This window comes from Gopherus flavomarginatus, chromosome 1, assembly GCF_025201925.1.
Source record: "Gopherus flavomarginatus isolate rGopFla2 chromosome 1, rGopFla2.mat.asm, whole genome shotgun sequence".
In the NCBI taxonomy this organism is placed as follows: Eukaryota; Metazoa; Chordata; order Testudines; family Testudinidae; genus Gopherus; species Gopherus flavomarginatus.
The window spans coordinates 205226417-205239403 of record NC_066617.1 but is presented as its reverse complement, the minus strand read 5'-3'; the positions used below and the strand labels follow the sequence as shown (position 1 = coordinate 205239403).

At 49.0% G+C, this 12987-nt stretch overlaps 1 protein-coding gene across 6 annotated transcripts in view; it reads right to left on the bottom strand.

The window, feature by feature from the left end:
* Positions 1-12987, bottom strand: part of TTC3 (tetratricopeptide repeat domain 3) — a 367670-nt gene that overhangs the window by 321342 nt on the left and 33341 nt on the right. For all 6 annotated transcript variants that reach the window (XM_050916320.1, XM_050916326.1, XM_050916335.1 and 3 more), the window contains exon 7: positions 3451-3574. In XM_050916320.1, the coding sequence (XP_050772277.1) occupies positions 3451-3574 (124 nt within the window). The remainder of the gene's footprint in view (positions 1-3450; positions 3575-12987) is intronic.

The window sequence follows — 12987 nt, the reverse complement described above, 5'->3', positions numbered from 1 at the left end:
GCTGCATTTAGAAATACTTAGCTTAGCTTAAAATCAAGTTATCTGTCTTTTCCTTTGTTATTTTCTAAGAGTTCGTCTGGCTCATTCCACAGATTAGATTATGATATTTAAGATAGTCATTTTCACAGCAATTGATTGTATCACTGACTACGGGTATGTCTACACTACGAGATTAATCCGATTTTACAGAAACTGGTTTTTTAAAAAAGATTGTATAAAGTCGAGTGCACGCAGCCACACTAAGCACATTAATTTCGGCGGTGTGCGTCCATGTATCGAGGCCAGCGTTGATTTCCGGAGCGTTGCACTGTGGGTAGTTATCCTGTAGCTATCCTATAGTTCTGCAGTCTCCCCCGCTCATTGGAATTCTGGGTTGAGATCCCAATGAACGATAGGGCAAAAACAGTGTTGCGGGAGATTCTGGGTAAATGTCGTCACTCAATCCTTCCTCCGTGAAAGCAACGGCAGACAATCATTTCGCGCCCTTTTTCCCTGGATTCCCTGGCAGACCCCATAGCATGGCAACCATGGAGCCTGTTTTGTCTTTCGTCACTGTCACCATATGTGCACTGGATGCTGCTGACAGAGGCGGTACTGCAGTGCTACACAGGAGCATTCATTTGCCTCTGCAAGGTAGCAGAGATGGTTACCACCCCTATTGCATCGTCTGCCATTGTAATTTGGCGATAAGATGATAGTTATCAATCGTTTTGCACTGTTTGCAATTGGAAATGGCGATGATGGTTATCAATCCTTTTGTACTGTCTGCTGCTGTCATGGGTGCTCCTGGCTGGCCTCGCTGAGGTCGGCCGGGAGCGCATGGACAAAAATGGGAATGACTCCCCGGGTCATTCCCTGCTTTATGTTTTGTCTAAAAATAGAGTCAGTCCTGCCTAGAATATGGGACAAGTCTACTAGAAAGCCAGAGAGCACAGCCACTCCATGTCAGAGCCCCAGAGTTCCCACAGAAAAGATGAGCTGCATGCCATTCTAGAGGGTGCCCCTGCAACAACCCCACCCGTTGCTTCCCTCCTCCCTCAACCCTCCTGGGCTACCGTTGCAATGTTCCCCCATTTGTGTGATGAAGTAATAAAGAATGCAGGAATAAGAAACACTGACTTTTTAGCGAGATAAAATGAGGGGGAGGCAGCCTCCCGCTGCTATGATAGTCCAGGGAGTACAGAATCTTTTCTTCAGACATGAAAGGGGAGGAGGGCGCTGATGGAGCTCAGGCTCCAGCTGCTATGATGAGGACAGTTACCAAGCCTTTTGTACCATCTGCTGGGAATGACGAGGAGTCATTCCCATTTTTACCCAGGCGCCCCCGGCTGACCTCACCAAGGCCAGCCAGGAGCACTCATGAGATGATGAGGACGGTTTTCCACCATTTTGCACTGTCTGCCATCAGGAAAGGAAGGGGAGGGGATGCTGCTGTTCAGCGCCGCAGCACCGCGTCTACCAGCAGCATGCAGTAGACATACGGTGACATTGAAAAATGGCAAGAAACAATTCTTTTTCTCTTTTCTTTCACTGAGGGGGAGGGACGGTAAATTGACGAGATATACCCTGAACCACCCTGGACAATGTTTTTGACCCTTCAGGCATTGGGAGCTCAGCCAAGAATGCAAATGCTTTTCGGAGACTGCGGGGACTGTGGGATAGCTGGAGTCCTCAGTACCCGCTCCCTCCCTCCATGAGCGTCCATTTGGTTCTTTGGCTTTCCGTTACGCTTGTCATGCAGCACTGTGCTGAGTCCCTGCTGTGGCCTCTGTCTATCATAGCCTGGAGATTTTTTCAAATGCTTTGGCATTTCGTCTTCTGTAACAGAGCTCTGATAGAACAGATGTGTCTCCCCATACAGCGATCAGATCCAGTATCTCCCATAGGGTCCATGCTGGAGCTCTTTTTGGATTTTGGACTGCATGGCCACCCATGCTGATCAGAGCTCCATGCTGGGCAAACAGGAAATGAAATTCAAAAGTTCACGGGGCTTTTCCTGTTAACCTGGCCAGTGCATCTGAGTTCAGATTCCTTTCCAGAGCGGTCACAATGGTGCACTGTGGGATACCTCCCGGAGGCCAATACCGTCGAATTGCAGCCACACTAAACCTAATTCGACATGGCAATACCGATTTCAGCACTACTCCTCTCGTCGGGGAGGAGTACAGAAATCGGTTTAAAGAGCCCTTTATATCGATATAAAGGGCTTCATTGTGTGGATGGGTGCAGGGTTAATTCGGTTTAACGCTCCTAAATTTGGTTTAAACACATAGTGTAGACCAGGCCTAAGAGTAGGATGTCAATGAGGGAATAAGCAGCAGGAATAGGTAAAGTCAAGATAAGAATATCCTTTGTAATGAACATTAGAAAAGAAATACATAAGTATGAAAGATAATCCTTCCGAACTGAAAATTCTAAATTTTCCCTTGATGCCTCAACTGCTCCAAAGCTAAAGAAAAAAATATATAGGACTCAGACATACACACACAACCACCCTATGACAAGGTATCTTCTCTCATTTTTTTTTTTTAAAAGCTTGTCACAGTCTGGGCAACTGCACCTGAATTGCCCCTCTATGATCCAGTAAGGGCATCCATTCTTAGATTTCCAGCTCCTAGGCTAGTACCGCTCTTGGATTGACATATACACCTCTCTACTTCCTGACTGGGGCACGTCCAGGCTGCATAGTTCTCCTTTAAGACTGTTATTTCGCAGCAAGGCAGACCACCTAACAGGCCTGTGTCTGCACTTTTCTAACTCTTCCAAGGCTGTAAACAGTGTAACTGCTAGAGTTACAAGATATCACAGCTCTTTCTAAGCAAATATGTTTATTCTTAAAGTAAAAGCATTATATAGAAAACATATTAAAACCAATAAAAGAACCTACATGCATGCTAATAAGCTAACCAGAGATCGCCCCAACTCCTACAAGGTCTCTGGATGGTGAGCAGTCCTTTAAGCCTCACCAAGGTTTCTTCCCCCCACTCATGATCACAAGGTTGTAATTGCCTTGACTCAGAAAAAAAACACCCCCATGAATCTGCGAATTACTCCTCCATGCTCTTTGGGGACATTTGATCCTGGGAATAGATAATTCCTAGTCAAAGATCTTGTCGCCAAAGCAAAGTTTGAAAAAATCAGGTCCAGAGATGTGCATTTGCATTCCTCTTCTCCCAAATACCTCCTAGGAAACCTGTGCAACTATCAATTCATTCCTGTCTTAGCCCATTTTCTAAAATAGTCCTTTGAAGTTCATAATACTTCCCAAGGGCTGCATTAGTCAGGTCTCCTACACAGCTTACATACAATCCGACAACACAAACATCTGCATTTTTAATAATGAGATCCTATGACATTTAAAAGTTAATTCAATAAGGCGTAGCCCAACTCAACAATGTTAAACCAGAATATTGCAGGAAATTGCATACCCATCACAATAATTACACTTACATTTAGCAAAGAAAGCTTCTAAAGGAGGCCAACAGTAATCTCCAAGTTCTTCTAATTTCTGTAGAACACTCAACTCGCCTGTACATTTCACCCAGGCAAGGGCAGACCCAACATCAAAAACTCTCTATTTAAAATAAAAGGTAGAAATTAGAGAAAGTTAGCAACTGTACTCAGTTTGTCTTATATGGAATAACCTAAATTACTGGCAACATACTATAAAGTAAAAAATTTAACGAATATGGATAGTATAACAGCAATGTTGTTTAACAGTGACATATAAGGTGCAAGGGTCAATGTTGAGGGTGTTGCCTGGAAAAAATAGAAGAGCATAGGTCAAATATGTCGTATCTAGTCCACAACTCACAGAATTCAGGAAAAGTATTTTTAGTTTATTTCAGACACCTGATATGTTATTTTTATGCAGACATATATGGCAAAAGAGAACCAACACTAAGTTAGCTTGCATTTTCACAAAATTGTAACAGCCATCTCATTTTATGCACCACAAAGGTCAGAAAAGGTCAGGCTAAAACTAGATTTAAAAATCTGGCACAAGGACAACCTTGGCATAGGTTCTTTGCTCTAGCTAGGTTAGATGTGACATACCAGAGATGCTGGCAGATCAGGTGCCCACTCATACCAAGGTGCCCATGTCTCAATTGGACACTGACAAACACATAACCGGAATCAGTCTGGCCAACCTGTATTATAATTCTAATATCTATTTTAACAGTTCTAAGAACGTGTTTAGACTTCATTGAATGCTTATGAATTGCTGCGTGCATTAATACCATTTATAATATTGTATCCAATATTGTAAGGTAATATTTCAGCAGCTACATTGTGAACCTCTGTGACTGTGTAAATCACCAGACAGGAGAGAGACCTTAATTACTGAGGGGCTCATCCTCAACAGAAAGTGTTATGCCTTTCCCAAAAGTAAAGGTCCATCAATAACCGACACACTATTGTGGGACCCTGCAATTGGAATCTCCCTACAAACCCTCAAGAGAGCAAAAGACTTATGTTCTTCTGTCCTCCTCCCTGTGACAAGTCATGTAAGTGGGTTCCTCCCATCAGTTGAGTTTCCAGCTCACAGTACATGGCAGGAAGGGTATGAAACCCCTAACAAGAACTTGTTTAACAGCAAATCAGAAAGGACACTTTTGGTATATCAGTATAAAACCAAATGTTAATGCAGATAATGGTTTTAAAGATTATGTGGCATCAACTTGACTGTAGTCATCAGCCAATCATTGCTCCTTGTAAGGAACTGAATGTTACTCAGCATAGTAAATGCCCACAGTGACACTGAGGCCCCTTGGTGACAACTGGCAAATGGCTCAACATTCTTTGCAAACAGCTTCTTCCTCAGACCTGATAAACTCACTACATTCACTATAAAGGGTAATATGCTAGTTCTCTACTAATAGCTTGTAGCTTATCAACACTCACTTACCGTAAGATGTGCGTATGGGGAAATATTTAAGGAATAATGTTAACTACACTGAAAATTATCCCCTTACGGTCTTGAAGTGAAAGTGAGTCCCCAGGAAACAATGCATCTCTGTGATGGCCAATTTAAGTGGAAGGGAGCTGTCACCCCTCTCTGGCTAGCTAACGATGTAACATATTGCTCAATCATCCACCTTGGCAACAACCCAGAAAAGGCAATGGAATACCAACAAAGCAACTATAAACACTGAAGCCCTGGCTACACTGGAGCTTTATAGCGCTGCAACTTTCTCGCTCAGGGGTGTGAAAAAACACCCCCCTGAGCACAGCAAGTTACAGCGCTGTGAAGCGCCAGTGTAAACAGTGCCCCAGCATTGGGAGCGCGGCTCCCAGCGCTGTAAGATAATCCTCTCGGGGAGATGGAGTACCTGCAGCGCTGGGAGAGCTCTCTCCCAGTCCTAGCGCCGCGACCACATTCGCACTTCAAAGCGCTGCTGCAGGAGCGCTTTGGAGTTTCGAGTGTAGCCAAGCCCTGAAACTAATTGTAAGTGAAAAGGAATGACATGAAAGGAAGGGGTGGCCATGTTTGTGAATGAAGACAAAAGACAGATTTAGTGTATTACAAGGTGGAGAAAGACATTCTGTATCCATTCACTGAGATGTGTCTTGTTGAACAGAGGCGCTTCATGAAAGACTGAGGCCATGTCTACACTAGAGTTCTGCTAACGCAAGTTACTCCAACTATCTAAAAGCACTATAATTACATCGCTTGAGCATGTTCACACAATGCTGCTTCTGTTGGTGAAGTGCATACACAGTTGGTGCTTTAGCATAGACACTGAGAACAGTGCAGTGTGAGTAGCTATCCCACTATGTTACTTGCCACTTTCCGCAACTAGAAGTTGTGGAAAGGCAGAGAGGAACATAGTGCATCAGTGGGCTCAATGTCCCATGATGCATTTTTTTCCATACCATCATTCCATAAGCTTCCAAAATGCATTCTGCACCATTTTTCAATGGCCCCTGTGCACCCGCCATCTCTGTCTGAAAGGATGGATCCTGTACTGTTCTCTACTGTTGTGGTCACTGTTATGAACAAATCATGGATGGTTATGCTGTAGTACACCATGAACTCCCAATCTGAATAGGAATCAGAGTTGCCTGGCCCACTACATGTCATCGAAAGAAACACCACCAGATTACTTCTGGCATTTATGGAGCACCTGCACACCGTGGACCGTCGCTTCTGGGCTTGGGAAACAAGCACTGAGTGGTGGGATCACATTGTTATGCCGGTCTGGGATGATAAGCAGTGGCTGCAGAACTTTCAGAAGAGGAAAGCCCCCTTCCTGAACTGTGCGCAGAGCTCGCCTCAGCACTGCAGCAGAACCACACCAAAATGAGAGTTGTCCTCTCGGTGGATAAGCGTATAGCGATCACTGTGTGGAAGCTGGTAACTCCAGACTGCTACCGGTCAGTGTTTAGAAACCTAGAGCAGTTTCCCCCTTGCTGGAGGATTTTGCGCAGCTGATTTTGAGCAGCCAAATACCAGGGCTATTAGAGAGGGTGCAATGGGGAGTTACTTGAATCAGGGACGCTTTGAGGCACTATTTTGATAACGAGCACGAGTAATAAGTCTTTCTATACAGCACCTTGTCTGCTTTGTTAACTTTCCACTCTCCATGAAAATGTTGATGATTCCTGACCAAGATTTGTAGCCTGCAAATGATCCAATTGCCACTGTGTATTAATTCCAGCAGCAACCACCATGTGAAGGAGACAAATAATGATCATCTTTCAGAGAGCATGTTTTTATTAAATACCAATTAACATACAAAATGCTTAGTGGGAAGGGAGATAACAGTGCAGGGCAGCGTAGACTCTTATAACTGTGCTAAGTCCAGCTATCATTTCGGAAGCTATCCAAAGGTGCAGAGCCAACGGGGTACCAAGACAGCCTGGGAGGTTGCAAGAAATGTGTGGGAGGAGTCTGGGGAAGGCATGGCAAGCAGTTCTGCATCAGCAGGGTGGGACGACATGGGGGAGCACAAACACACATCTATTATCCCTGCAGCATGATTAGGGATTTCAACATCTCTGTTTGCGCCATCACTCTGAGCCAATGAGAGAGAGAGCTCTCCAGTCAACTTAATTAATCCTTCCCCAATGAGCAGTGGGTGGGAGAAACTCCCCTGCTGACAAAGCGCTGTCCACACCAGGGCTTAGTTTGGCATAAATTATGTCTCTCCTGGAAATGGCTAGTTCTCACCCCTGCGCGATATAACTTATGTCAACTTAAACTGTAGTGTGGCCATAGCCTGAGTTCTGGTTCTTTGTAGCTTGCAAAATGCTGCAAGATGACTAATTCCCATCCCAAAGTTCATTAAGTGAAGACCCTAGTTATCGTTTTATGATTTTGCTTTGTATGTAGCCATTTGTTTCCATCACTCACATCTCTATTCTTTCTTAAAATAAGTTTCCTTTTGTTTAATTATCATTGAATTCAAGTGCTTCATTTGATACAAGAGCAACAGTTTAGGGTAAAACTAGTGAACTGTTCCTTCGGGAACAGGGAACCTAGTACTTCTGTGGGTATTCAGTGATCAGGGGGACACTTTAAAGGGACTCAGGAGCTGGGGTGCATCCATTGTCAACCTGCAGGGAAAAAGTAGGGCTAGAATCGCCCAGAGGAGCATTCTTGAGTTGCTGACAGTTTTGTTGCGTTAGGGAGTTGACACCCAGCAGGCGCTGGCCACACTCCCTCAAGCAGCAGGAAGATGGCAACAGGTGAATCATAGCTTGGTGCCTCCGGAAGGATCACAACCACCCCTCTTTTTATAACTTATTAAAAAAAAAAAGCTACAATCCTTTCCCATAAAGTGGGTTAATTTAAATCAAAGCAATATAACTCACCGATTTTAATAATTTAAATCAGTAAGCAAGAAAAAGACAGTTACTCACCTTTGTAACTGTTGTTCTTTGAGATGTGTTGCTCATATCCATTCCAGTTAGGTGTGCGCGCGCCGCGTGCACGTTCGTCGGAGATTTTTACCCTAGCAACACTTGGTGGGCTGGCAGGGCGCCCCCTGGAGTGGCGCCACCATGGCGCCCAATATATAACCCTGCCGGCCCCATCGCTCCTCAGTTCCTTCTTGCCGGCTACTCCGACAGTGGGGAAGGAGGGCGGGTGTGGAATGGATATGGGCAACACATCTCGAAGAACAACAGTTACAAAGGTGAGTAACCATCTTTTCTTCAAGTGCTTGCTCATATCCATTCTAGTTAGGTGATTCCCAAGCCTTACCTAGGCGGTGGGGTCGGAGTGAGACGTTATGGAATGTAAGACCACTGAGCCAAAGGCGGCATCGTCTCTAGACTGCTGGACCAATGCATAGTGCGATGCAAAGGTGTGGACGGAAGACCAGGTGGCCGTGCGGCAGATTTCGTGTATGGGAATGTGAGCCAAGAACGCGGCAGATGAGGCTTGAGCCCAAGTAGAGTGGGCGGTAAGATGGCCAGTCGGAACATGAGCCAAGTCGTAGCATGTCCGAATGCAGGATGTCACCCAAGAAGCAATTCGCTGGGAAGAGATTGCCATGCCCTTCATACGTTCCGCCACCACTACAAATAGCTGAGGTGAACGTCGGAAAGGTCTGGTCCTCTCGATGTAAAACGCGAGAGCCCTGTGGACATCCAGAGTATGCAGCTGCTGTTCCCTTCGCAATGAGTGCGGTTTTGGAAAGAAGACTGGCAGGAAGATGTCCTGATTGACATGAAAGGTGGAGACTACCTTATGGAGGAATGCCGGGTGTGGTCGCAGCTGTACCTTGCCCTTATGGAACACCGTATACAGAGGATCCACAGTCAAAGCTCTAAGTTCCAAGACTCGTCTCGCCGAGGTGACAGCAACTAGGAACGCTGTCTTCCAGGACAGATACAGCAGCGAGCCTGTGGCTAAAGGCTCAAAGGGGGGCCCCATGAGCCTGACCAAGACAAGGTTCAGGTCCCATGTAGGGGATGGTTGTCTGACCTGAGGATAGAGTAGCTCCAAGCCCTTAAGGAATCTGGAAACTATAGGATGAGAGAAAACGGAACTGCCGGCCTCCCCAGGATGGAAGGTGGAAATAGCTGCAAGGTGCACTCTTAGCGAAGAGATCGCTAGACCTTGCTCTTTGAGAGACCATAAGTAGTCCAAGATGGTGGGGACCGATACAGTCTGCGGAGAAAGGTCCTGCTGAGCGCACCAGTGACAGAAGCGCTTCCATTTAGCGAGGTACGTTGATCGCATGGGGGGCTTTCTGCTACCCAGCAGCACCTGCTGCACTGCGGCGGAACAACGAAACTCCGATCGGCTCAACCAGCCAGCAACCATGCAGTCAGATGAAGGGACTGCAGGTCCGGGTGGCGTAGCCAGCCGAAGTCCTGCGTGATCAGGTCTGGGCAGAGTGGCAGGGGAATCGGATCTGACAGGGACAGGTCGAGCAGCATGGTGTACCAATGCTGCCTCAGCCAAGCCGGAGCGATCAGGATAAGGCAGGCTTTGTCTCTGCGCATCTTGACCAGAACTCGGTGGACCAGAGGAAACGGAGGGAAGGCATAACAGAAGTGGCCCGTCCACGGAATGAGGAACGCATCCGACAGAGAGCCCGGGGAGCGACCTTGCAGGGAGCAGAACACCTGGCATTTCCTGTTGTCCCTGGAGGCAAAGAGGTCTATTTGGGGAAAACCCCACCTCCGGGAAACTGAATGGAGAATGTCCGGATGGATGGACCACTCGTGCGTCAGGAAGGACCTGCTCAGGTGATCTGCGAGCGTGTTCCGGACTCCTGGAAGGAAGGAGGCTACCAGGTCTATGGAGTGGGCTATGCAGAAGTCCCACAGTAGTATCGCTTCATGACACAAGGGGGAGGATCGCGTCCCTCCCTGTTTGTTTATATAATACATGGCCGTTGTGTTGTCCATGAAGACTGCAACACAACGGCCCTGCAGATGGTGCCGAAACGCTTGGCACACCAGCCGGACTGCTCTCAGCTCCCGGACATTGATGTGTAGAGTCAACGCCTGGGACGACCAAAGGCCTTGGGTGCGCAGGCGCCCTAGGTGAGCACCCCAGCCCAGAGAAGACGCGTCCGTTGTTAGGGACATGGAGGGCTAGGGAGGATGGAACGGTCATCCTGCACACACCCGGAAGGGCGTTCGCCACCAGTCGAGGGAGCCGAGAACGCTCGGCAGAATTGTCAGAATGATGTCTATGGCATCTCTGTGCGGCCGATAGACGGAAGCAAGCCAGATTTGGAGAGGACGCATTCGCAGCCTGGCGTGCTGTGTGACGAATGTGCATGCAGGCATGTGACCGAGGAGACCAAGGCAGGTGCAGGCAGAGGTTGTTGGAAAACGCTGAAGACCTTGGACAAGTGAGACTATGGCCTGAAACTGGTAGGGGGGTAGACTGGCTGTTGCAAGGTTGGAGTCCAGTATTGCCCCGATAAACTCTATCCTCTGCATAGGCACCAGAGTGGACTTGTCTAAGTTGATGATCAGGCCTAGACGCAGAAAGAGGTCCTTGATAATGGCCACATGGCTGACGACTTGTGCCTCGGAGGCCCCTCGGATGAGCCAGTCGTCGAGGTAGGGGAAGACGTGTATCCGACGACGGCGTAGGGAAGCAGCGACAACCGCCATACACTTCGTGAACACCCGAGGGGCCAAGGAGAGGCCAAAGGGGAGGACAGTAAACTAGTAATGACGGTGGTTTACCACAAAGCGCAGATACCTCCTGTGAGGGGGATAAATTGCTATGTGGAAATATGCATCCTGCATGTCGAGAGCAGCGTACCAATCTCCGGGATCCAGGGACGGAATGATGGTTCCCAGGGATACTATGCGGAACTTGAACTTTTTGATGAATTTGTTCAGTCCTCGCAGGTCTAGGATAGGCCGAAGGCCCCCTTTCGCCTTGGGAATGAGGAAGTATCGGGAATAAAACCCCTTGCCCCTTAACTCCTCTGGTACCTCCTCTATAGCTCTGATTGAGAGGAGCTTGTGGACCTCCTGGATGCTCGTGAGAGGGGTCCCTGAAGAGGGACGAGGATGGGGGGGTTGAAGGGAGGGGGTGAAATAAACTGAAGACGGTATCCAAGCTCCACCGTACGTAGGACCCAACGATCTGACGTCAACTGGGACCACGCCGGAAGGAACGGGGAAAGGCGGTTGTAGAACTGAAAGGGATTCGGGGAGGCAATTGGTACACTGCTCTCGGGCGCACCCTCAAAAGTTTGGCTTGGGTCTCTGCGTTGGTTTGGTAGGACAGGAATTGTTGCCCCCTTGAGGTCCAGACTGACATCTGCGATTAGTACGACCCCTTCGTCTGGAAAAGTCTTGCTGTGGCTGAGGTGGGGGGTAAGGGCGCTGTGGTTGAGAACAGAAGGGCCGTCTTTGAGTCTGAGGCGTATGCATTCCCAACGAACGCATAATTACTCTGTTGTCCTTCAGACTCTGCAATCTGGGGTCCGTCTTCTGGGAAAACAAGCCTTGGTCATCAAACAGCAAGTCTTTTACTGTGTGTTGCAACTCAGGTGGCAGGCCGGACACTTGCAACCATGATATGCGGCGCATGGCTATGCCCAAAGCGACCATTCTGGCAGCTGAATCAGCGGCATCTAATGAAGCTTGTAATGAGGTCCTCGTGACCCTCTTCCCCTCCTCCAGGAGTGCTGTAAATTCCTGGTGGGAATCCTGCGGAACCAACTCAGCAAACTTCCCGACAGCCTCCCAGGTATTGTAGCTGTATCTGCCGAGGAGGGCTTGTTGGTTCGCTATGCGGAGTTGGAGACTTCCCGTAGAATAGATTTTTCGGCCCAACAAGTCCATGCGCCGGGCTTCTCTAGATTTAGGCGCGGGGGCTTGCTGACTGTGGCACTCCCGTTCGTTGACTGACTGTACCACCAAGGAACAGGGAGCGGGGTGCATATAGAGGTACTCATACCCCTTGGAAGGCACCATGGACTTCCGTTCGACCCCCCTGGCTGTGGGTGGGATGGAAGCCGGGGATTGCCAGATGGTGTCAGCTCTAGCCTGGATCGAACGGATGAATGGGAGAGCCACTCTGGTGGGTGTCTCTGTGGATAGGATGCTTATCACCGGGTCCTCCACCTCCGGGACCTCTTCAACTGGCAGGTTGATATTCTGGGCAACACGCCGCAGAAGGTCCTGTTGAGACCGGAGGTGGTCCCAATGATGACGTCCCCGCTACTGCCTCATCTGGGGAAGAGGAGGATGACAGCCCCGGGATGAGTGGGACCTGCACTGATGCCTGGTCTGGGGGGACCGCCGTCTCCGGAAGGTCATACGGTTCTGGTGCATGTGCACCGTTTTCCTCTGAGTCAGCGGGGAGAGGTCGGCACACAGTGCTCTGAGTGACCGGAGAGTGATGGGCCAGTCAGCTCACCTTAGGCTTGATGATACACCCAAGGTGTCCAAAAGGACCACTGAGGAGGTCCGTGGTCCGGGCCATGGGCATGCGTATCCGAGTCTCCGTAGAAGGCACTGTCCGCATGGGAGGAGACGGATGGATGACGCGAGGGCCACGGAGGGGCTGAAGTCGCTTGGACTAGGTCTCTGCATCCATTGGCGAACGGTACCGAGAGTCATAGCAGTGCCGGGACCGGGATCTGCAACCAGCGCAGTGCCGGGAGGTCGACCGGTGCCTCGTATCTCCATGCTGAGATCTGCTGCGAGAGGTACGGCGGTGCTGGGATCTGGACCGGTGCCGAGAGTACCATGATGGAGAGCGGGATCTCGAGCGGTGCCGCGAGTACGACCGGTACCGGGATGGAGAGTGGTACCGGGACTGCGAGTGGCGCCGAGAGTGGGAGCAATGTCGGGATCAAGAGTGTCTGCGAGACCTGGATCGGGACCGGCGGCGTTGCACTGTGTCCGGCGAAGATGGCCTCATCATGGCAGGCTTGCCCAGTGACTGAAGAACCCGCACCGGCGGTGCCGGGGGTTGGGGCAGCTCAGGCTCCGTCAGAGCAATTAGCTCCCGAGCTGCGGAAAACGTTTCCAGCGTCAAGGGCACGACGA